The sequence below is a fragment of the Musca autumnalis genome, unplaced genomic scaffold (assembly GCF_047663935.1).
Source record: "Musca autumnalis isolate F117 unplaced genomic scaffold, ASM4766393v1 scaffold_4, whole genome shotgun sequence".
NCBI lineage: Eukaryota > Metazoa > Arthropoda > Insecta > Diptera > Muscidae > Musca > Musca autumnalis.
In genome coordinates, this window is record NW_027411977.1 from 51,760,572 (window position 1) to 51,784,729 (window position 24,158).

Below are 24,158 nucleotides of genomic sequence, written 5' to 3' on the forward strand. Positions count from 1 at the left end.
ACTTGGAAGAGGAACACTTGACCTTTCTATTGATTTCAATTGTGTTGGTGTACATGATAAGATAACAGAGTTACAGCCTAATATACCCAGTTATTTGTTTGTAGTGTTATCATAAGACGCTAGAGTTCTCAATTATAGCTCAATAGACACGAAATTTTGAACGAGGAAAGAGTTTAGGTACAAGAAGATGTGTACAATTTTGGATGATGATCTGATATTATTTAGCGGGTGAAATGAACCATTACATTTGTATGAAAAATAAAAAAAAAATATTTTAGGTCTATATTTTATTTCCTGGAGGACATACCTATACCGGCAAAAAGATCTACTGACCTTTCCTTCCGATGCAAATTGAAATAACGAGTCTGCTAGATAACGGGCCTACTGCTTAATATATAATGTGTTTTGTGTAGAGAACCACATTTTCCTATTCCCAGTTTTTGCATTATTGCAAATTACATGGTGCACTAACGTTTTAATTGTCCGATTGGATTTTTATACATACGTAGCAGGATGGGTAGCTTTACCACCTTTTTGCAAAACGATTTCCCACCCAGGCAAAAATCATTATTATTAAAGCTTGATGTGATACGGTACCAGAATCCACAAAGTTATTTCTTACAATAAGCTTATTTGTTCCATAAAGAAATTTTGATTTGTGAAATGCTAATTCCCAGTGGTAAAGGTGTAGGGTATCACATGGTCGGCCCCGTCCGACTATAGCCTTGGCTTACTTTTTTTCTTTGCAATTCTTAGTTCTTAGTTTAAGGATTGTTTGTGACTGTCGTTTTTTTTAAAGGTTTTATTTAACTCACCCCGTTTGTTTTATTCATTCTTGGGTCAAATTTAGTAATTCAAATTTCAACCTCTTCCTGTCAACCGATTAATCTGAAATTTTGTATACACTTTGGATTTTGGTGACAATACAATTATGTTTATTCATTATCATTATAAATTGAAGATGGCCGCCGCTACAAAATGGCGGATAATTTATGTTTTATTAATCCCATCAATATGGTTATCAAATGAAAGGGCTCAACAAGCAGAATACAATATACTATAAAAAATTGAAATCCAAGATGGCGGCCGCTACAAAATGGCGGATAACGTAGGTTTTATCAATCCCATCAATATGGGTATCAAATGAAAGTGCTCAACCAGTAGAATACAATGTACTATATAAAATTAAAATCCAAGATGGCGGCCTCTACAAAATGGCGGATAACTTAGGTTTTATCAATCCCATCAACATGGGTATCAAATGAAAGGTCTCAACAAGTAGAATACAATTTACTATGCAAAATTGAAATCTAAGATGGCCGCCACTACCAAATGGCTGATAACAATTTTTTTATCAATCCCACCAATATGGGTATCAAATAAAAGGGCTTGACAAGAAGAATACAGTGCACTATACAGTACATCTTATACACCCGAAAGCCATACAGTTTCCAGCTAAGTACAATTACGGGACGGCTGAAAGAAGAATGTTGCCTTTAATACTATCATGGGCTTTTACAATACATAAAATGCAAGGCAGCACTGTGGATCACGCAGTCGTATACTTAGGTGCGAAACTGTTTGAAGAAGGTCAAGCCTACGTGGCTCTTAGTAGAGTAAGATCTTTGCAGGGACTACGTATAGAGGAGTTGGACTGCAATAAACTAACGGGCAAGAAACCTTGCAATAATGAAGCACTAAATGAATTAAACAGAAAGCGAAATAAAAACTAAAAACTAGAAAATAAAAATAGGTAAAAAAACTTTTTAAGTTAAACGGTTTTATGTTAAACATACATTGCAATGTTTAAGATAAATGTACTAAAAACCAAAAAATAATAAAATAGATACAGTCGTGGGAATTATAAACATATGCATAGACTAGACTAAAATAAAACCGTGGGGCACATCAATTGTCTACAAATTATCGACTTAATGTGCGATAGAAGAATCGTTTAATTTGTCGTTAGGCAGTGGGCCCCCAGACGGTGAGGAAATTACTTACTATTTTCTTGTTCATGGAAATACCAATAGTTATACACTCCATGTAAATAAAATAGATGTTTCAACTAGTTTATCGTTGGACATTCACACTGCTGGCAGGCGAGGAATCGTTTCACTGCTCGTAGTTTGTCTTTAATCGACAAAGTACTACTCGCTCACCACTATGAAACCCTAAAACTCGCTTATAATCGAGCTTGCTAGCTTGTTTCCACATTCTAGCCCTACTTATCACACGTCCATCGTTGTCGGTTGAACAACTGCCTAATTATAGTGTAACATCACAAAACAATCATTGTAATCAACGATTGTAGACAGTTGACGTGCCCCACGGTTTTATTTTAGTCTAGTCTATGCATATGTTTATAATTCCCACGACTGTATCTATTTTATTATTTTTTTTTGGTTTTTAGTACATTTATCTTAAACATTGCAATGTATGTTTAACATAAAACCGTTTAACTTAAAAAGTTTTTTTACCTATTTTTATTTTTGATTGGGACTTTTATTTTACTCTTTTCTAGGAATTACTTTTATTTTTTGTTTTTAAATTTGGTAACATAAAACATATGTTCAGTGGGTTATACTCCATAAGGCCCACGAAGAATATTGCGAAAAGTTCCAAACAAAATGACTCAATCAATGTTATGGTAGAGGTTATAATAATTAACTGTTAATTTTATTCAAAACATTTATTTATACTCTTTTTCACTTCTTTCATCGAAGAAAGAAATCAATGTTATTGCCCCACAAATTAAAAAAGGTGCATTAACTGTCGCGCTTAACCGGTTAGCAGCTGGTGATCTGCATATGATAATGCTGTTGTTGTTGGAGATGATATCAGTTGGAAGCTTTGCTAAGCTCTGTTTCAGTTTTATTTACTGGCTTATAAGTTCAAATCCATACCAGAATAACAACAATCTTAACAAATTACCACCGAACAATGCGAGACAAAAACAAACAAACGAACGAACGAAAACTATAGACAAAACAATAATTGACCGTTAAATGTTTCGTTTCAGTTTGTTTTGTGAATGAAGCTGTTTAAAGCTGAGATTTTAAGCAATCTCCGGTGATTTTTGTTTTTGTTTCTAATTGGCAGATTTGTTAGATTTGTTGTTGTTGCGCCAAAGACCAAAAAGGGTTTCGGAAGTTCTTGTAAATATGAATTTTGAAAAATGTTGATTAATAGTTTGTTGTTGTGCTAAGATGATGTATCATTCTAGTGGTTGTTGTTGTATTTCTGGTTGGCTTCTTAAAGAATGATAAATGATGATTGGCATGATTACATAATTCAAAAATGTGGAGTAAACCAAATCAACAACTTGAAATTTTTTATAATTTTTGATAAGCATGTTACTGAATATCTACGCGGGTATTTGATTTGTGTTTTGCTAAGCAGCTTAGAGACTCTATATAAGCGCCACAACGTTTGTTTTTTTTTCAATATTTCTTACAAATTCAATGTTCTGTGTATCCGTTTTAATTGTCTTCCATAGCTAACCTTAATAATCTATTGTTTTTTGTTGGCCTGATGATTTTTTTGTTATTAAAATTAGTTTTTTATTATTTTTTTTTTTTTGCCTTTGTTGTTGAATGGGACTAATTTCCATTGTTTAGTTACTTCATTGTTTGTTGATGAATTGGTGAATTTGAATGCAAAAATTATGCGTCTTTTCACAACGATTAATTTGTAATTATTCACAAAAGTGTAGACGCGTATAATCATCGTCATTTGTCAGTTGCATTCGATGATGATAAAAGTGCATTTTAATTTTTATGCCGCACAGGCTTGTGGGAAGTTATTGTTTTAAATATGAAGCGTGTTGAATATTTTGAGGAGTTATGTGTGTTAGAATACAAAAATATTGATGTTTATTATTGTAACAGCAAGTTAAATTGAATTAAAAATAAAAGCTAACTACATTCTGTTTGTATGCTAGGTTTCACTTAGCAATGAAATTTTAGTTATACCCTCAGGTGCATTCACTTTGACACGACCAAAGTTGTGACTTATCGAAATAATGCTTCTAGACTCCAAGTATGTTTGGACGAAATCCATTTCAGACAATTTGGAGTTGATTTAGCCATGTCCTTCCGTGTGACTGGTTTACAAATTGTGCTTATAGTATTATTATACCTTACATACACACACAAAATCTGCCTCATCGAAATAATGGTTTTAGACCCCAAATATGTTTTGACCAAATCCGTTTCAGACAATTTGGGATCGATTCTGTCTGGCTGGCTGGAGAGCAGGATAACTTTCTAACGGATAATCATATTTCGTCGAAAATTTTGAACTATTTTATGTTGGAAAATTCGGCAAATATCTGTCCATTCCTCCACAAAATTTCAGAAGAGTACAGTTTAATGCTAGCTCTTAAATCGCTTTGATTCGTTTTGCAGCCAATAGTATTCGTTGCCTACATTACGAAGGTACACGTTTTTCCAGGGGCAAGTCCGTACTTCCTGAGAAAATAGCCTGAATGCTTTGCAACCATTTGTATTCGCTGCCTCCCTTACGAAGGTGCACGTTTTTCCAGGGGCAAGTTCGTACTTCCTGAGGAACTAGCAGGAATGCTGTAAAAAACCACTCTGACACATTGTCTGCTGACTGGATCGCACGATGAACTGATTCGGTCCAACATTTGGCCTTCGTAATATTTTGTTCAAACTTAGTTTAAGTTCGAATATGAGCCCTATCGGTCCTTCAGGTACCTCCCCCATAAAAGTTTGAAAATGTTCGGAAAATCTGTGCTCACTATAACTGTTGATGGAAGTAATTGATTTGGTCCATACTTTGCACATCGTGAAATTTCTACCAGACATAGACAATATTCTAATATGAACTCTACCGGTCCACTCCTTTGGGTACCTCCCACACAAAATTTCGGAAAAGTTGAGTTTATGACCTGCTCTCGAATCGCTTTGATTTTTGTTGTAACAACTTGTATTCGCTGCACCCATTACGGCGATACAAATTTTATCAAGGACAAGTCCATACTTCCTGAGAAAATAGCACGAAAGGTGTAAAAATCCCCTATGGCACCATGTGTGATGGTTGGACTACACGACAAATCTCGAACGGATCTGCCAATTCGGTCTAAAATTGGCCATCCTTATATTTTGTACGAATTTAGTTTAAGTCCGAAGCTGAGCCATGTTGGTCCATTCCTTAAGGTACCTCCACCTCAAAAGTTCGAAAATGTTTGAACATTTTGTGCGCACGATAACTCCTGAAGGCAGTAACGGATTTGGTCAATACTTTGCACATCGTAATATTTCTACGAATATGGAGTATATATGTCGAATCCTTCAGATACCTCCTACACAAATTTTCGGAAAAATTCAGTTTAGGGTCAACTTTCGAATCGTTTTTTTTTCGCTGCCCCCATTACGACGGTGCAAATTTTTTTCAGGGGCAAGTCCATACTTCGTCAGTAAATAGCCCGAAAGGACCATGCGTACGATAACACTCGAAAGGATCAGCCGATTCGGTTCAAAATTTGACCTTCGTATTATTTTGTCCAAAACTAGGTTAAATTTGAAGATGGGCACAATCGGTGCGCACCTTCTGGTTCCTTCCCCCAAAAATTAAAACAATGTCACTAAAATGGTACTCGCCATATATGTTGAAGGGAACAACCGAGTTGGTCCTTACTTTGGATCTCCTAATATTTTGTCCAAATTCGAAAATGACCTATATCTTTTCTGGGGAGGAGAAAAATTCATCATTTTTGGTTGAAGATCCGTTGGAAATTTATACTGACGCTACTCGTTCGTGGGGCATGTTCATGCTTTCTGACATAGTGGTCCAAAAGCTATAAGTTATGCGGTGTCCAACTGATGTGACTAGAAGATAAATGTCAAAAAGGACCATGGGAACGGGACAATATCGATTAGCTGTCAATGAGAACTGTACCTAAAGTGTTCTGAGCAACATTTTTGTAGAATATTTGGATGCTGTAAAATCCCATTTTGTGGTATTTTTACTATGGTTTAAGAAAGAAAGGGCGAAAAGGACATGGAAGGAATTGAGTTACAAGAATAAAATGTTCTACAAAAATATTCGGCATTCGATTTGACTTCTATATATAATTTTAAAAACGAAGATACAATAACGCCATATTGAGATATAAAGCTATATTCTCAAGCAATATAGGGGAAAATTCAAAAAAATCATCACATGATATCTCAGAAACTTAACCTATGGCGAAAATTTCGTTTTGGGTTCTTAATATACTCACCATGGCCTTTCATCTCAAAAAGGAATTTTCTATAGCACAGACTTTGAGTTTCAGTTTGTGTCACAGTGTAATTGGTCTGAGAAAAAATTCCCGAGCAGCGAGTTTCGCCTTTGCAATATTTAGGATTTAACCGTTGCGCATTTGGTCCACGTCTTATGCCATCTGAATCTTTTAAATTAAACTTAGTTCATCAGAAATCAATCCCACGACGGCCGGTTCTATGTACCGGATTGACCCGAGGAACCATCTTCTCGGCCAGGGGCCGTCAGCTCAGCAACTACTTGTTCGTGTTGGTCCTTATTTTTATTTTGGGAGCGGCATGTCCCGGAATGCCTGTTCCGGATTCTTTTGGTCCGTGCCGGGATTGAGAGTAACCCCGGGCCATGGTTCTGCTCCGTTTGGTTCTGCATCCACCATAGGTCGGTGTCAATGAGATGCAACGGGTGCCAAGGATGGGTACATTTCAGAAACTGTTTAGGCCTGACCTACCTGAGGGAGTATTACGACAGGGTTTATGTTGCCTCGTGCTGCGCCAATATGAACCCCAGTGAGTCTTCATCATCAACATCATCGGATAATGAAACTCCCCCGCAATCTCCCAGACAGCAGTATCAGCTGCAGCCATTAACACCGCGTATTGATGTACCAGTTTCTGAGGATGTAACATTCTTGCAGTTTAACTGCGATGGTCTTCGAACCAAGATTAATGAGATCGTGGACTTTATGAGTCGGTGAAATATTATGGTCGCGGCTATCCTGGAAACGAAGCTGAGCAACAACTGCAGTCTTCGGAGTTGTGATGGATACAACGTTCTTCGCCAGGATCGTACGAGAAGTGGGGGTGTAGGGCTTGCATTCAAACTGCACCAGTCTGTCCAGTACAGACCTATCTCGCTTGAGCTAGACTCTAGGGACCCATACTTGGAGTGTATGGGGGTAGCGGTAAGGTGTGAATCCGCCGAGATAGAAGTGCTGAATGTGTATATCCCGCCGGTCAATAGCTGTGCCCCGCGGTATTTGCCTAACATCAGATCTCTGTTGCGAGGTGATAACCGGCTGGTCCTAGGGGATTTCAATGCACATCACGAGTTATGGCATTCAGCTCTAGGGAATGGCCAGATAGGTACAGATCTGTCTGAGCAAATAGCTCAACATTCTGCACTGCGAACGAGGACGCACCCACCAGGATTAGAAGAGGCTGCCACAGTTCGCCTGACATATCCATCGTGTCACCCGGTCTGACGAATGACGTAACATGGCAACCCGTAATTTCCCTTGGGTCGGACCATCTCCCAATCCTCATCTCCATAAACAGACCACCAGTCTTCATAACCTCTGAACGCCGCACTTTCATTAATCATGGAAAAGCGGATTGGCAAGGTTTCAGAGAGTTCACTAATCAACGCTTCAGAGAACTGCCCAGTCCCTCTGATGTTCGGGTAGCAGAGAGGAAGTTCCGAGTCATCATCACTGCTACAGCACAGCCGACCAAGAAGAGGGCACACAAAATTCTCAATATTTGCGTGTGTGTGTGAATTGCCGAAAAACTTCGTAACTTTAACAATATCAAAGCACGACATTGTGCTACAGCCGCTCGCTTCATCCCTGCTGGTCGAATACCTGAAATAAGACCAAATTTCCCAGCAGAGGCGACGGGATTAGCAAATGAGCGTAATGAGCTTTGCCGCACGAATCCTAAAGACCCCAGAGTCAGGGAACTGACAATGGAAGTCAATAGATTGGTCAGTGAATACAAGCGTAAAAAGTGGCTAGAACATCTGAAGTGCTGCAACATTGGAGCCGGCTGTAATAAATTGTGGACAACGGTTAAGGCGCTATCGAACCCTGGTAGGAGAGACGATCGGACATCTGTCACGTTTAACGGCGTGGCTGTGACAGATCCGAAGAGGTGCGCTGGCTATTTCTGCCGACAATTTATCGAGCACCCCGATAGCGACCGGGCGAAGAGAAGTGTTTTGCGTCGTTTACGATCTCTTCCAGCCGAAGAAGAACCGCCACAATTTGCGATGGATTATGTTGCAGATGTTATCCGAGGCGCAAAGTCATCCAAAGCGCTTGAACCTGACGGAATTTCTATGGTGGTGCTAAAACAGCTGGATGGCCTAGGAGTCGAGTATCGCTAGCCACTCTAATAGTTCCCGATGCCTGGAAGATGGGCAGTGTGGTCCCGCTGCAGAAAACTGGCAAAGATGCCATTAAAGGTGAGTCGTACAGGCCGATTTCGCTTCTATCACCAGTAGCAAAGATACTCGAGGCATTACTCCTCCCCAGCATCAGAACGTGTTATCCAGTTGCAGATCATCAACACGGGTTCCAGCACCACAACAGCACTGCACGCCATTTCCACATACATTGAACGAGGACTCAACCAGGACAAACCATGTCACAGAACAGTGATGGTAGCATTGGATCTGACCACCGCGTTTGGTACGGTCAGTCATGCTTGGGATATCGAGAATACTACCCTCCGGCCTTGTCTGAAACGCTGGGTCATCAACTATTTGTGTGGTCGCCAGTCATACGTGGAATTCAGAGACAGGAAGTCCAAACCTCGTAGAGTGAAGTAGAGAGTTCCCCAAGGAGGGGTGATATCTCCGGAACTGTTTAACCTCTACCTCTCTGCAATTCCACGCCCTTCGGACGGCATTAAGTGAATTACGTACGCGGATGATTGTACACTCATGGCTTCAGGTCCCAATATCGGTAACGTTTGTGACAGGCTAAATGCCTATCTCATTGATCTTGTAAAGTTTTTCCACGCGAGGAATATGAAAATATCCACCACTAAGTCAACAGCCACACTGTTCACCACATGCACGGCGCAAGTGAAGCTCCCACTGAAAGTGCAGGTCGATGGTGCAATTATTCCGACCACAAACTACCCCAAAGTCCTAGGGGTCACATTCGATAGCATGTATAAGTCGTCCCAGCATACTACAGTTATCTGCGATAAGCTGAGAAACAGGAACAAGGTCCTCAAGTCCCTAGCCGGCAGCACTTGGGGTGTGGATAAAGAAACCTTGTTAACCACATACAACGCGATAGGTCGGTCTGTCAGAATACTGCCCTGAGGACAGCTACAGTGTGTCACCTCATGTCTGCAGTGGACCATTTACATGAGGAGACAAAGATCCTTCCTGTGCGTCGTCACAACAGGATGTTGACGATGCAGTACTTGCTTGGATGCTATAGGCAAGACCACCCAAATCACCATCTGGTGGATATGCCTGAACCCCCCCCCCCCCCCCCCCCGGGCGAGTTAGGGAGGATTATAAAGATCTAGAGAAAAAGGTCCAAAGATATAAAAGAGAACCTCCAGATCAACGTGCATACCTGGCAGGTTTAAGAGACATGCCTACAGTGTGAATATCGTCCTCGTAGATCATCCCCCACCCGTGGCAGCGGAAGAACAGCTGCCAAGACAAACGAGAGTCGTGTTGGCACAACTTAGATCTGGTTGGTGCAGCCGCCTCAATTCTTACTGGGCCAGGATTGAAGGCACGCGGAATATTTACCCAGCATGTGGCATCGGTCCGCATACTACGCAGCACCTGTTTAACTGCCCAGCTAACCCGACTGACTTAACTCCTCTCTCTCTCTCTTTGGACTTATCCTATTCAGGTGGCGTCCTTTCTGAACTTGGAGCTGGAGGCAGAGCCGAATCAATAAAATAAAGATTTACATGTACTTGTAGAAGCTGCTACAACAACAACAGTCCTCCAAAGGTTTTTTGCTGGTCGTCGACCAGCACCTGATTTTCAGTATTTTGAGGATTTAAGTCACATTTTCTGAAAATTAATTTTTTCTCCCTTAAAGAATTAATAATTTTATATCCTGTATTCGTAAAAGTGTGCGTGTTTCATCCAGAATAAAGGATACGCAAGCAAAAATTGATTTCACCAGTTTTTTTGTTCCTTAAATTAGGGGTTGCTTTAGTTTTATTCATTTATATTTGCTATTTTGTGAATTTTAACTTTTTAATAAAATTCTGAATTCCTTAGGTTGTTTTTTTTTAAATAATAAATATGTAAATAAATGAAAAAAAATAAATAAAAATAAAGTTTTGTCCGATATTGTACATTTCACTTCTACCCTTCAGTAAAATTGAATTTTTTTTTTTATTTGTCATAAAATTTATAAAATTTGCACAGCATATCGATGGAGTACAAATATAATACCCAACACCATATTGTAGCTCTCCGATGTAAACATTGTAAAGAACATTTGTTAAACAAATAATGTTTGTTGGTTGGTTGTTGTTATTGCTACAAAACGGTAGCATCGCGATAAAGTGTTAGAATTGTTACATTTATGCTTCAGTAAACTTATTTATGGTCTGTGGAGGGTTTCAGTGTATACACTCAAAGACCACTTCATCATCATCGCCATCATCTTAACCATTGTCTTTAAGTTGGGCTTAACACAGCCATTCCACTCCACTTCATGTGTTGTTGCTGATTTTTTATTTTAATTTTGTTTTTGCTTTGTAATCATTGGTATTCAATCTAACAAAATGATTTGTTACCCTTTGTGTTTTTCTTCAATACCTTTTTTATTTTTAGCTTTGGGCTTTCCACCCACCAACGACTAACTTAATTATTCGGAAAATTCATACATAGAGGCATACATATGTATAAAAGTATGTACGTTCATAACTTACCCACGTGGTCCCGCTGTATAAACGGTTTCTTCCACCTGTCCAGTGGCTGGATTGCGCGAACCGTAACGACCTCGTACAATGTTGTCTGGAGTACCACTGGCTGTGTGATAGTAGCCTCCAATGTCATCATTGGTGTGACTGCGTAAATATGGAAAACAAAAAAAGAGGTGTTGAAAAAAATTTAGCTTTTATTAAAACTTCTAATTCTCTGTTTTTAAACTTTTATTTTTTATTTACTTCCTATTGAAATAGTATAGTAAAATGAATAGTAATTAAAATTAAATGTATTATTTTCATAGGAAATTAATGTTAAATGGTTACATGGGCAACGCTTTACCGACAGAGATATACCCTCAGCCTGTGACATAATGAAAAGAAGCAAACTCAGTATGAGTTGTTATTCAAAGATACCGGAAGTAGAGGAACCATATAGACCATCTTCGAACTTGACGATTACGATATGCAAAGATTTGACTAAATCAATGACTCCCTTTAAGAACCGTGACCATCAGTCATTTTAATTGATCACCGTGGATTTTTAGAGTTTTTAGATAATTATGTCTTGTTTCCTGACTTGCCCAGGAAAAGATATTATATTGCTTTAAACAGGGTCACAAGAAGTATTTTCGGTAAAAATGCGTAAACAATCCTCGAACAGTCCCCAAACAACACTTTTGCGAAAAATGTTAAACTTTCTTAGAACTTAAAGTAATTTTAGAAGAAATTGTATGATTTGGAAATTCCCGACTAAATCGGATACTAAGTTCATAAGTCTTAGTTGTAATCAATAATTTGAGTTATTTAGGGTTATTTAGAACTTTTGCCACATTATCTCAAGTAGTATGGGCTTGATCCCCAAAAAAATTGTACCGTCGTGAAAAGGCCGAGATCACAACCTGCGGCATAAAATTTCATTCCGATCCGACAAAAGTCCCTAAACTGCATTTTTACCTAAAACTTTGAAAATTTGTGTGGGATGGGCCGAAAGGAGTGGGCCAATATAATCCATATTCGAACCTGATCTATGTCTGGTAGAAATATTACGATATGCAAAATATGGACCAAATCGGTAACTTCTTTCGAGAACAATCGCGTGCACCATTTTAGCGAACAATTTTGAAGTTGTGTGGGGGAGGTACGCGAAGGAGCGGAAAATATTACAAAGACCAAATGGTTGACCCAATCAGTTGACCCATTCAAGAGTTATTGTGCGCTCCAGCCAGCCAGATAGAATGACAGACGAACGGACATGGCTAAATCGACAAACATAATTGGGATCTCAAACCATTATTTCGATGAGACACAGTTCCATCGTTTAAAATTGAATTTACTCTCGTTAGCCTGCCCAAATCTCTTATAATGACTGTCAAGGTATCGACGAACAATACCAAGGCAGCGAGCTCTTGGACACTGGATTGATCGAGACATTACATTAAAGATCCGGACATATGTTTGCATTGTATTATTGCCTCGGATTCTTTTGGTCTCAGCCGGGACGCACCAATTTTGATGTACCAATATCCGCATCCATCACACTCAAACTTCGTTGAGATGCAATAAATGTCGGGAGTGCGGGCATAATGTGGTTACTCTGAACTCGTCCATATGAGAGACAACGACAAGGTCTATGTGGCTGCGTGCTGCGTGAACACGGTCCTCAGAGAGTCATCGTCTTTGTCGTGATTAGAATGCAAGTCCCCCAGCAGCAACCGAACGGCTAGCACTTAACACCAGTCGTTGCTGTTCCCATCCCTGCGAATGGGACTTAATTGCAATGGACTCCGAGGTAAGATCGAGGAAACGATGGACTTTATGAATCGGAAGAATATTAGGAAACCAAGCTCAAGAACAACCGCAGCTTGCAACATTGTAAATGTTACAATGTACTGAGGTAGAACTGCACCAGAAGCGGAGATGGGGAATAGCTTTCCTATTGTAACGGTCTGTTCAATATATCCTGGATCTAATGTACCTAACTCTAATAACCCGTACATGCAATGTATGGGATTAGCAGTCAGGTGTGGAACTTGCAACATTCAGGTGATCGGTTAACAGAACAGATGTCTCAGGACATAATCCAGCTGTAGCCGCTCGCTATATTCCAGGTGGTCGAATAGTCCAAGTGAAACCATATTTCCCAGTAGAACTGTCGGGAAAATCTTCGCCAACTGAATCCTAGTGACCCCAGAGTTATGGATCTAACACTGGAAGGTTGGTCGGTGAGCACAACCGGAACAAGTGGTTAGATTATCTAAAGAGTTGCTACATTGGAGCCGGAAATAGTGAATTGTGGACAACGATGAATTCACTCTTGAACCCTGGAAAGTAGGACCTCAGACACATTTGATGATATTATGCTGACGTATCGGAAGAGGCGAGCATGTTATTTTAATAGATAATTTGTCGAGTTCCCCGGAAGTGACAAGGCTAATAGAATATTACTTTTCTATTATTTACTTCGCATTAGATCCCTTCCTGGAGAGGATTAAAAACCACAATTAACAATGAATGAAGAAGCAACTGGCTTTAGAAACGCTAAATAATCAATAGGTTTACAACCCTCGCTAGCCACCCACTTGGTGCCCACTACTAAAGGCAGGCAAGGATACCAGCAAAGGTGTATCGTACAGAAGAATATCGCCGTTCTCCCTCATAGCCAGCACATTGTAAAACACCCCGGGAGTCAGAGGAAGAACCACCAAAATTGTTGGGAATATCATTAAAAACGCTAACTCAAAGTATTGGGTCTTGACGGAATCTCCCTTGCAGTGCTGAAACAGTCGGATAAGTATCTTATTATGTTCGCCTCCACATCAAAGTCTCCAGCCCGCAGTCTAGAAAATGGGCAGGGTGGGCAAGGATGCTAGCAAAGGTAAATCGTGCATACCGATATCGGCTTTGAGCCACGTGAGTTTCGTAAGCAGCAAAGGACTACAACAACGCTACATACCATATCCAGACATATCAGTAGAGAACTCTGCCAGAACAATCCGTACGATAGGACAGTGTTGGCGATGCTCGACTTATCAAAATGCTTTGGTACTGTCAAATACTCCACGCTGTTTGAGGAGAACATACTACTACAATTACATGTGTGAACGCAAGTCGTACGTAGATTTCAGAAACAAGAAGACCTCGAAGCCCTGTAGAGGGAGTTCCTCAAAAAAACTCGTTAACTTCTAGCTTTCCCGTATTCCACAACCTCTAGATGTCATTGAAATCGTTAGGTATGCATATCATTGATTCACGTCGTCGGCACATGTCACAGCTATCTGCGAGAGCCTGAGATGTTGGAATAAGGCCTTCAAGTCCCTAGCAGGCAGAACTTGGGGTGCAGTCAAAGACCACATATAACGCGAGAGATCGGTCTGTGGTAAGCTATGCCGCGTCGTTGTGGTCCACGAACATATCGCTCATTTACTCAAAGAGTGACACATTTCAAAAAATCATGTTTCGAGAAAAACGCGTTTTAAGTTGCCGATTGAAATTTGACTTCCCAACTTAAAAAAATTATTACACACAAAATAAAATAACTATTTGGACCATCCTTTGTAAAAAGCTAGCCAGATATCAGTGCTAAATTTCTGTGCAAGATCAAGCATGATTTGAAGTGCTTTAGTGATTCATAACCCCAAAAAACTTTTTTGATGTTTTATGCCAAAGTCCTAGAAAATAAGCTGTAACTCGTTGAGTTTTAGAGATATCAACTTGAAAATTTGACACGATATAAAGTAGAAGTCGTAGAAAAATTTCTATCTCAAAACCCTATTTTTTGAGTTATGCCACTCTTTGAGTAAATGAGCGATATGTGCAACATGATGGAACTGCAACGATGTGCCTCCTGAGGTCATCAGCGAACCATCTGCATAAGGAGTCAAAGATATGGTGGATACGACACTCTCTCTCCAGGCATATAAGGAAAGGATCTTCATGATCTGAGAGAAGTTCAACAAGAAGCAGCCACCTGATCAACTACGCAGGTGTCGTAAACAACTATCGTGTGAATGCGGTCCTCGGAATATATCTCTCATCTAGAACGTTCCAGAAGAACGAAACGAAACAAACTTGTTTTGGTTCAACTAGGCCCGGGATGGTGCAGTAAGTCAAGTAACTTTGTGGTTACAACCAATCCAATCGAAGCAGCCACATTCCTAGACCTGGAGATAAACCTAGACCCGGTTTAAGCAGGAAAACGAACATATGTACAATCATATCGTATGATTTTACATCAACAACAACGAAATTCGATCACTATAATAGTGGTTATAGGCAGTATGAAAAAAATGTACGTTTAGATGTTAAAATATCCTCATCGATAGCTAATTATACCCTCAGGATTTATGCTAACGAGGGTATACATACTTTCATACGGGCTCATCGAAATAATGGTTTTAGACCCCAAGTACGATAACTCTCGAAGTAATCAGCCGATTATAACCAAATTTTGCACTTCGTAATATTTTACCCTAACGTTGCACATTGGTCGCAAATACGAATTATTTGGCTAAAAGTCAATTGTTTGTTTGTTTTATTCCTTCGCAATATGGAAGTAAACACTCCAAAACAACAATAACAAGGATTGGTTATTCCAAATTTGCATTTACCGTTAGAAGAGAACGTGTCAGGTGTTGAGATTTATTTACTGTGTTATTAATAAAGTTCAGTGTGCAGTATTTTGTGATAATTTGTGACTTATATAATCGCAATAAAATAAGTAAAAAAGTGTCAGTCGGCTTTGCCGACTGAGATATACCCTCAACCAATGTGAATTGAAACTTTTTTCTACGGAGAGATTGAATGTATTTAGGGTCTCTTCAGAATTTTGTGCCCCTTTTTGAACATTTGAACCTGCCGACAAAATGTGGATTAGGAATTAACACAAATGTTGAACTTTTGTGGGGGGAGGTACCCTTAGGAAGGACCGATATGGACCATTTTAGAACTTAAACTATATTTTGACAAAATATTAGGAGATCCAAAGTTTGGACCAAATTGGTTGCACCATTCAAGTGATATCGTTCTAACATTTGAGTGACATTTTTTAAATATTGGGGAGAAGTACCGGAAGTTGGGGACCGGTATTGGCTCATGAAACTAAGTTTGGATAAGAGATGACGAAGACCAAATGTTGCACCAAATCGGTAGAACAGCTCGAGAGCCACATATGGTGACATAGGGTTTTTTACACCTTTCGGGAAATATGGACTTGCCCGTGAAAAAACTTTTACCGTTGTAATGGATGTAGCGAATGCAAATCGCTTCAACAAAAACCAAAGTGATTCGAGAGCAGGTCTTAAAGTGAAATTATCCGAAATTTTGTGTGGGAGGCACCAAAAGGAGTAGACAAATATAGTCCATATTCGAACCTGATCTATATCTGGTAGATACATTAGGATGTGCAAAGTATGGATTTCATCGGTCACTCCCTTTAAGAGTTATCGTGCGCAAAATTTTTCCGAACATTTCTGAAGTTTTGTGGGGAAAGTACCTGAAGAAGTGGACCGATTTAGCTTATCTTCGAATTTAAACTATGTTTTGATAAAATATTACGAAGGCCAAATTGTGGACCGAATCGACGGATCCGTTGGAGGGTTATCTTGCGCTCCAACCTCTACACACGGTGTCATAGGGGCCTTTTGCAACTTTCAGGATATTTTCTCAGGAAGTATGGACTTGCCCCTGATGAAACTTATACTGTCGTATAGGGGGCAGTAAATACAAGTTGCTGCAAAAGAAATCAAAGCTATTCGAGAGCAGGTCCTAATCTGAACTTATCCGAAATTTTGTGTGGGAGGTAACCGATGGAGTGGACCGATTGAGTCCATATTGGAACCTCATCTTAGTCTGGTAGACATTTCACGATGCTCAACGTATGGATCAAATCGGTTACTCCCTTCGAGAGTTATCGTGCGCACACGTTTTGCGACAATTTTTGAACATTTTTGGGGGAGGTACCTGAAGGAGTGGACCTATATGGCCCATCTTCGTACTTAAATCAAGTCTGGACAAAATATTTCGATACCCAAAATTTGAACCGAATCGACTGATCCGTTCGAAAGTTATCGTGCGCACCAGTCAGCCAGACAGACGGACAGACAGACAGACGGACGGACATTGCTAGATCTACTCAAAATTGTCTGAAACGGATATCGTACAAACATTCGTCGCTAGACGAAGTATGGACCAAATCGGTAACTCCCTTCAAGAGTTATCGTGCGCACAAATTTTCCGAACATTTTCGAACTTTTGTGGGGGAGGTACCGGGAGGAGTGGACCGATATTACCCATCTTCGAACTTAAACTAAGTTTGAGCAAAATATTACGAAAGCCAAATTTTGGACCGAATCGGTTGCTCCTTTCGAGAGTTATCGTGCGCACCAGGCAGACAGACAGACGGACGGACATAGCTAAATCAACTCCAAATTGTCTGAAACACATTTCGTCCAAACATACTTGGGGTCTAAAGACATAATTTCGATGAAGCACATTTTGCCCGTATGGAAGTGTATATACCCTCGTTAGCATAAATGCTGAGGGTATAAAAAAGTCATTTCAAGGTGTGATTCTTTGCGATAAATGAAGCACAATTTTTTTAGGCTAGACCCTTACTTATATATACCAAAATTAATGTCATCTGGCTATGTGTGTCCGTCTGTCCATCTAAACCTTGTAATCACGCTACAGAATGCAATTTTGATCGGATCGTCACCAAATTTTGGGTGTTGATGAGGGTCCCGGTGGGGAAGAAGCCTATTTTGGTGATGGTCGTATTCAGGGGTCGGAATGGGCAAAAAATTTATTTGGAGAAAAAGTCAACGTTTTATTTCAAAGCGAATATCTCCGCATCTATTAGGGGTATATCAAAAGTAGGTGGTCAAACATCAGAGATATCGCAATAGCCGGTAATGCATCCCATTTTCCGATTTTTTTTTGTAATCATGCTACAAGTCGCAATTTTGATCGGATCATCACGATTTTTCGAGAGTTGATGTGGGTTCCAAAGAGGAAGAGACCTATTAAGTTTGGTGATGGTTGGATAATATTCAGGAGTGAGAATAAGCAAAAAGCTTATGTGAAGAAAAGTCTACGTTGGCGTAAGTGGACAAACAACCGAGATATCACAAAAGTCAGTAACATATCGATTTTTTCATTATTTGTTATTACGCTACAGGTTAGAATTTTGATCGGATATTCCCGAAATTTTGGGGGTTGATGGAGGCCCCACAGAGGAAGAAGCCTATTGATTTTGGTGATAGTCGGATAATATTTAGGGGTCGGAATGGGAAAAAAGTCATGTGGAGACAAATTCAAAGTTTTATTCTTTGTGAATATATCGGCTTCTAGTAGGGGTATTCCAAGGGCAAAGCCTGTCGATGGAAGAAGAGAATATTACCTTTTCATTGATGTTGGCTACAAGGGAGACCACAATAGTCGGTAATGCATCCAATTCTTCAATTTTTTTTTTTTTTTTTTTGCAATCACGCTACATGTCGCAATTTTGATCAGATGGTCACGAAATTTTGGTTGCTTATGGGGATCATAGAGAGAAAAAGGCTTATTATGTTTGTTGGTATTCGGATTATATACCCTAAAAGAAATGAAAAGCTTATGCACAGGGGTAGTGGTGTAGGGTATCACATGGTCGGCCCCGTCCCGGCTATCCCAATTTTAATATTTTGAATTTTACCAGTCAAATGCTTATGCACAGTGGTGTAGGGTATCATATAGTCTGCCCCGACCCGACTATAGCCTTGGCTCATTTGTTTTGAGAGTCCAGAGAGTATTTCAACCAGAAATTGTAGACATATGAAGGTCCACGTTGGGATATAGCCCCCATATCAAGGTACCCCGAATTTATGATAATTTGACAATTTTAGCCAAATTTTTAAGACGAATTGGCAGTAATTTTACATTTTGATTTCTTAGAAGATATGAACCCTTCGCACCAAAAATTATAAACATAGGTCGAAGTTTTAGTTTAGACCCCATACAATGGAATCACCCTGTTTAATGTATTTGAATGGTTTTGTGGAAATTTAAGGTGAAAATAATTCTGAATTAATATTTTGTGGCAGTAATTATAAATAGAACCAAATAACAATACAAAAAGAACGTACAAATAGTTTTGGCCAGACAAAATTGGATTTCAGACCAGTGTGCGTCATTTAGGTCATATCGGTCCAATCCTTCGGGTACCTTCCCCACAAAAGTTTAAAATTTTTCTGTAAATTTGTGTAAACGGTAACTCTCGAAGTGGTCAATCGACCCATACCTTGCACATCGTATTATTCCTTCCAGATAGAGATCAAGTTCGAATATACACTATGTCGGTCTACTCCTTTGGGTACCTCCCACACAAAATTCGGAAAAAGTGAAATTAAAGAGCTGCTCTCGGATCGTTTTGACAATTTTTTCAGCAGGTTGTCCTTGCGGCTCCCTTTACGGTAGCATAATTTTTTCGATCGCAAGTCCATAGGGCTTTGTAATTTGCCATAGAAGTTATTACTCTTATGATGTTTGGTAGTGAGAAGGGGCAGGAACATGCCCCCATAGAACGGTACCTCCCGATTTTAGGTATTATGAAGGTTGTGGCCTCTATGTTCCTCCGTAATGGCTGAAATTTGGTATTTTTGTCTTCGTTGATGGTATAAAACTTTACCCCAGACATTTATCGGTACAAGTCCACGCCTTAATATAGCCTCTATAGAACGGTACCTCCCGATTTTCGGTATTTTGAACGTTATAGCCAAAATAATCCATCGAAGTGGCTGAAATTTGGTATGTATTCTTCGTTGGGGGGTATTCAAATTTCCCCTCTAACGCATTCTTATAGCTCCAATAGAAGTGTACCTTCCGATTTCCGTATTTTGAAGGTTGTGGCTTCAATGTTCCACCGAAATGGCGGATATTTGGTATTTAGTCTTCATTAGGTGTATTCAACTTTCTCCTCTAAATTTGTCGGTATAGTCCACACCTTCATATAGAACCCATAGAACGGTACATGCCGATTTTCGGTATTTTTAAGGTTGTGGCCTCAATATTCCACCGAAATACCTGAAATTGGTATTCAGTCTTCGTTGGGGGTCCAAAACGTTCTACCTGAGATTTGTAGGTATAGGATTATATTGCCGTCGTTGAACTGTACCTCCAAATTTTCGGTATTTTGAAGGTTGTGGCTTCAATATTCCACCGAAATGGCTGAAATTTGCTATTTAGTCTTCGTTGGTGGTATAAAACTTCCCCCCCCCCCCCTAAATTTGTCCGTACAGGTCCACGCCTTTATATAGCCCCCATAGAACGGTACCTCTCGAATTTCGGTATTTTGAAATTTAGCCACATTGTTTTACCGAAATTGCTGGAATTTAGTCTTCTTCATAAACGAACTATAAAACTCGTGGTGGAGGGTGTAACAAGTACGGCCTCGCCGAAATCAAAGCCGTTCTTACTTGTTTTTGGTTAGAATCCCAAGTATGTTTGGAGGAAATCCGTTTGAGACAATTTGGAGTGGATTTAGCAATGTCCGTCCGTCTAGCTGGTTTGCAAGTTTTTTCAGGGGCAAGTCTATACTTCCTGAGAAAATAACCCGAAAACTGAAGAAACCCCTATAACACCATGTGTAATGGCTGGAGCGCACGATAGCTCTCGAAAGGATCAGCCGATTCGGTCCAAAAATTTGGCCTTCTTAATATTTTGTCCAAACTTAGTTTAAGTTTGAAGATGGATAATATCGGACCACACTTTCCGATACCTCCTCCACAAAAGTTCAACAATTTTGTTTAAGTGCTGTTCGAAGATCCTTTGGAAATTGTTTTTTCAGGGGCAAGCCCATACTTCCTGAGAAAATGGACCGAAAGCTGAAAAATCGCCTATGACTCCATGTGTAATGGTTGGAGCGCACCATAGCTCACGAAAGAATCAGCCGATTCGGTCTAAAATTTGGCCTTAGAAAAAAATTGTACAAACTTACTTTAAGTTCGAAGATGGTTAATATCGGACCACACTTTCAGGAACCTCCTCCACAAAAGTTCAACAATTTTGTTTAAGTGCTGTTTGAAGATCCTTTGGAAATTTATACCGATGTTACTACTTGTGGTCGTGTTTACAGGGAAATTATGTTTTTCGTGGGCAAGTTCATGCTTCCTCAAGTAATGATCCAAAAGCACTTATTTATGAGCGCAATATCTATCGGGAGAGAATGACTCCCAAAATAAGATCCACTTCAAAATGGACTACGTTGATCGTTCCTTTCCGGTACTTCCTACGCAACACTTTTGAGCTTTAATCCAAATCTATATTTTTCGGCATGTTTATACATCTACAGTGGACCACAAAATTCTAAAAAGCCAATAAATCAATACCTTTCAGCGGTTGTGATGGATTACTCAACGGATCATTAACAAATCCTGTCTGATGAAACCAATGCAAAGTTAGGACAAATTCAGATAACATTATACCGTCGTAATAGCTTCTGCAAGGAGTATCGGCTGTAAACATTTCAAAACGATGAAATAGCTAGCCTTAAACTGCCCTCTGCAAAAATTGTTGAATTTTGTGTTGGGGGTACCCGAAGATGTGGCGTGTTTCGAAGAATTGGTTACTACCTTCGAGAGTTATCCTGCACAAGACTCAGCAAAAAATGTTTAAGATGTAGATTAGGATCCCAAAATTTATATAAGTTCGGCCAATATATTACGATATGCAGATTTTGAACAGAATTGGTTGATTTATTCAAGAGCTACAGTGCGCTCCAATCAGGGATAAATCAGCCGTCTTTGTTTATACACTCTGAAAAGTTCAACAAGTAGCTTTAGAGTATTTTTGCACTTTAAGAAATTCAGCTTCCAATTTTATTTATTTTTCGTGTTGAAGGTTTTTTTTCAATTTTCAATTTCCACAACAATTCTGTTGGTTTTCTTCACTACAAGGTTTCGTTCTTAAGTCTTTTGTTATCACAAAAATTCCAGTTCCATTTAAATATTCTTAAAATTCAAAAATATCTACATATGTATAATTATTTTATTGAATTACCGAAATTGATAAGATCCATCATCATTGATTGTATTGTATTCAATATCACAGTATGCCAAAATAAATAAGTTGCTTAAAACCACAACGCGAGTCCATATTAAATCACGTATTTTAAACATGTTCTTAGGTTTTTTTTTCTAAACACCAAATATTTCACTAATACAACACATAAAAGTCCTTTTTAGCATTTAATAAAAATCGTTGCTTTTATAATAATTTTTTTCGCAATAAATTTTCCCGTATCCAAAAATGTCCATGGGCCCCACGCTGTTTAAGAAGACAAGAAGAACCGCATAGATTAAGAACAACTTACAAACTGACTGCTTTCTAACAGTGGCCAAACGTATTTAAGCAAGATTTTCTAACGATTTACAAAAGGAAAATTCATTTCGTGGAAAAGATGCTCTTCGTCGTCGTTGTTGTTGCTGTCTGTTTGTTTGTTTGTTTGTACGAGCCACTTGTTGCAAACAGTTTAGCTGCTATCGCCCAGAGTAGTGTGAGAACTTAAATGGTTTTGGTGGGGTTTTAATCTCCTCACAATCACGAACAGCAACATCAGCAATAGCAGAAGCATCAACGACAGCATTGTTTCACCTGACCACCCACCCACTACTATTGATGCCAAGTCACTGAGGGAAAAGATTGTAAACAGCATTACCGCATCGTCAGTCATGGGAGATGATAAAATCCGCACCAAATGCACATTTGTTTTAAATAATTTTCGTGGCTCAAATTGGTCGCAAAATGGGAGCCATAAAACCATATCTCTTCGACTTTGGATCTAGAACTTCCCGGGAAAATTTTGTAATTCCCAGGAAAACAAAAATTATAAATGTTCACTTCTATTATTTTAAAATTTTGAGGAGATAAACCATCATTTCCTAATAGTCTGTTTTATTATAGCTTTATGCAGGGTTAGCCTTCTATCCCACCTGAGCTTGACTCTAATGACGCATACATATGGGGACAACAGTAAAATCGTTTTCGGAGGGCTGTTGTTGTTGCCATCTGCAACCGAGGGCAAGTTGATAAGTACACGGTGAACGAAAATTCTTCTGCGAAGATAAGATGAGATTGCCACAGCTCGCCGAACATATAAAAGGAGGTCGAGGAGGTACAACCATATTATCATTTCAATGGTAACGCTTAAGCAACTGGATGAAGCTGGAGTTGTGTACCTGGCATGTGTCCTCCATTTTTTGTTATGTTATTGTTCCCACAAACAAACTAGGGAGGCTTTTCCCTGATTAATATTAGCTCACTGATATGGGTCCTACTTTTTATCGCGGAGTCTGAAGTGCGCATCACAGGACAACATTTGTAGAGATGGCAGCCTGGCATAGAGAAGACATCTCTCCAACGTTGAGGTCAAAATCCCATCAGTCAGTACATCTTCGCACCAAACTTGTAGGTCTGGGTTAATGAGAAACCCAGCTCTTCGCAGGAATCATTCCCGTTTAAACCGAAGCACAATAACAAAGCTGACAAAGGATATGATCTTGAAAAGTCTGATACAGATTCATCTCAGACGATGTGGATTTGCTCGGCGAGTCAGCCTTGTACAAATGAGTAAAAGTCACTAACTTCGAGAAAAAAGGAATCGGTTGATTTCTTATTAAGCCATTAATGGGAAGGCAGTAATTTGGCAGACGTACCTGTTGCCAACACTATATCGAGTTGAATGATACTTTCAGTATGGACATCTCCCTCTTCTATAGATTTGGACAGTATACTTAAGTTAGTTGAAAAGCAGAACATTGGTATTAGGGTGGGAAGTTGGAAAATTCTAAATTCTTTTGCGAAGAATGGCGGGCTTGTGATAAAATTTGCCAAAGAGCATACTGAAGATGACAATCTGAGAAACATCGGATTAGAAAGGATATGCTTTCGAATACCACCAAAGCACCGGCATGACGGAAGCTGCAAGTAAATTTGCAACATAACATAGCTACTGCTGAACTTCTGTACACCTTCTCTGTCTCAGATATTGACATCATCCTAGTATCTCTCTCTAGATCATCAAGATGTAACCTGGCGTGCCAGGCTGGGGAAAGCCTGCCTACAAAATTGTGATACGTATGATAATGGCGATAACACCAAAGCTGGTACAACATCGATAGCATTTCTGCATGCTTGCTTATGAAACAGTAAAAAGATGGATCCTCATTTCAGCAATCCAAGTGTAAACAGAGGGTGTGG

General features: G+C 39.4%; 1 protein-coding gene across 1 annotated transcript in view; it reads right to left on the reverse strand.

Annotated features, from left to right (window-relative positions):
• Cpr73D (Cuticular protein 73D) overlaps window positions 1-22,452 on the reverse strand; it is a 162,248-nt gene extending 139,796 nt beyond the window's left edge. The window contains exons 1-2 of the mRNA XM_073987753.1: window positions 21,960-22,452; window positions 10,932-11,069 (exon numbers count right to left, since the gene is read on the reverse strand). Of these exons, the coding sequence (XP_073843854.1) occupies window positions 10,932-11,069; window positions 21,960-22,078 (257 nt within the window). The 5' untranslated portion in view covers window positions 22,079-22,452. The remainder of the gene's footprint in view (window positions 1-10,931; window positions 11,070-21,959) is intronic.
• Between the last annotated feature and the right edge of the window lie 1,706 nt (window positions 22,453-24,158).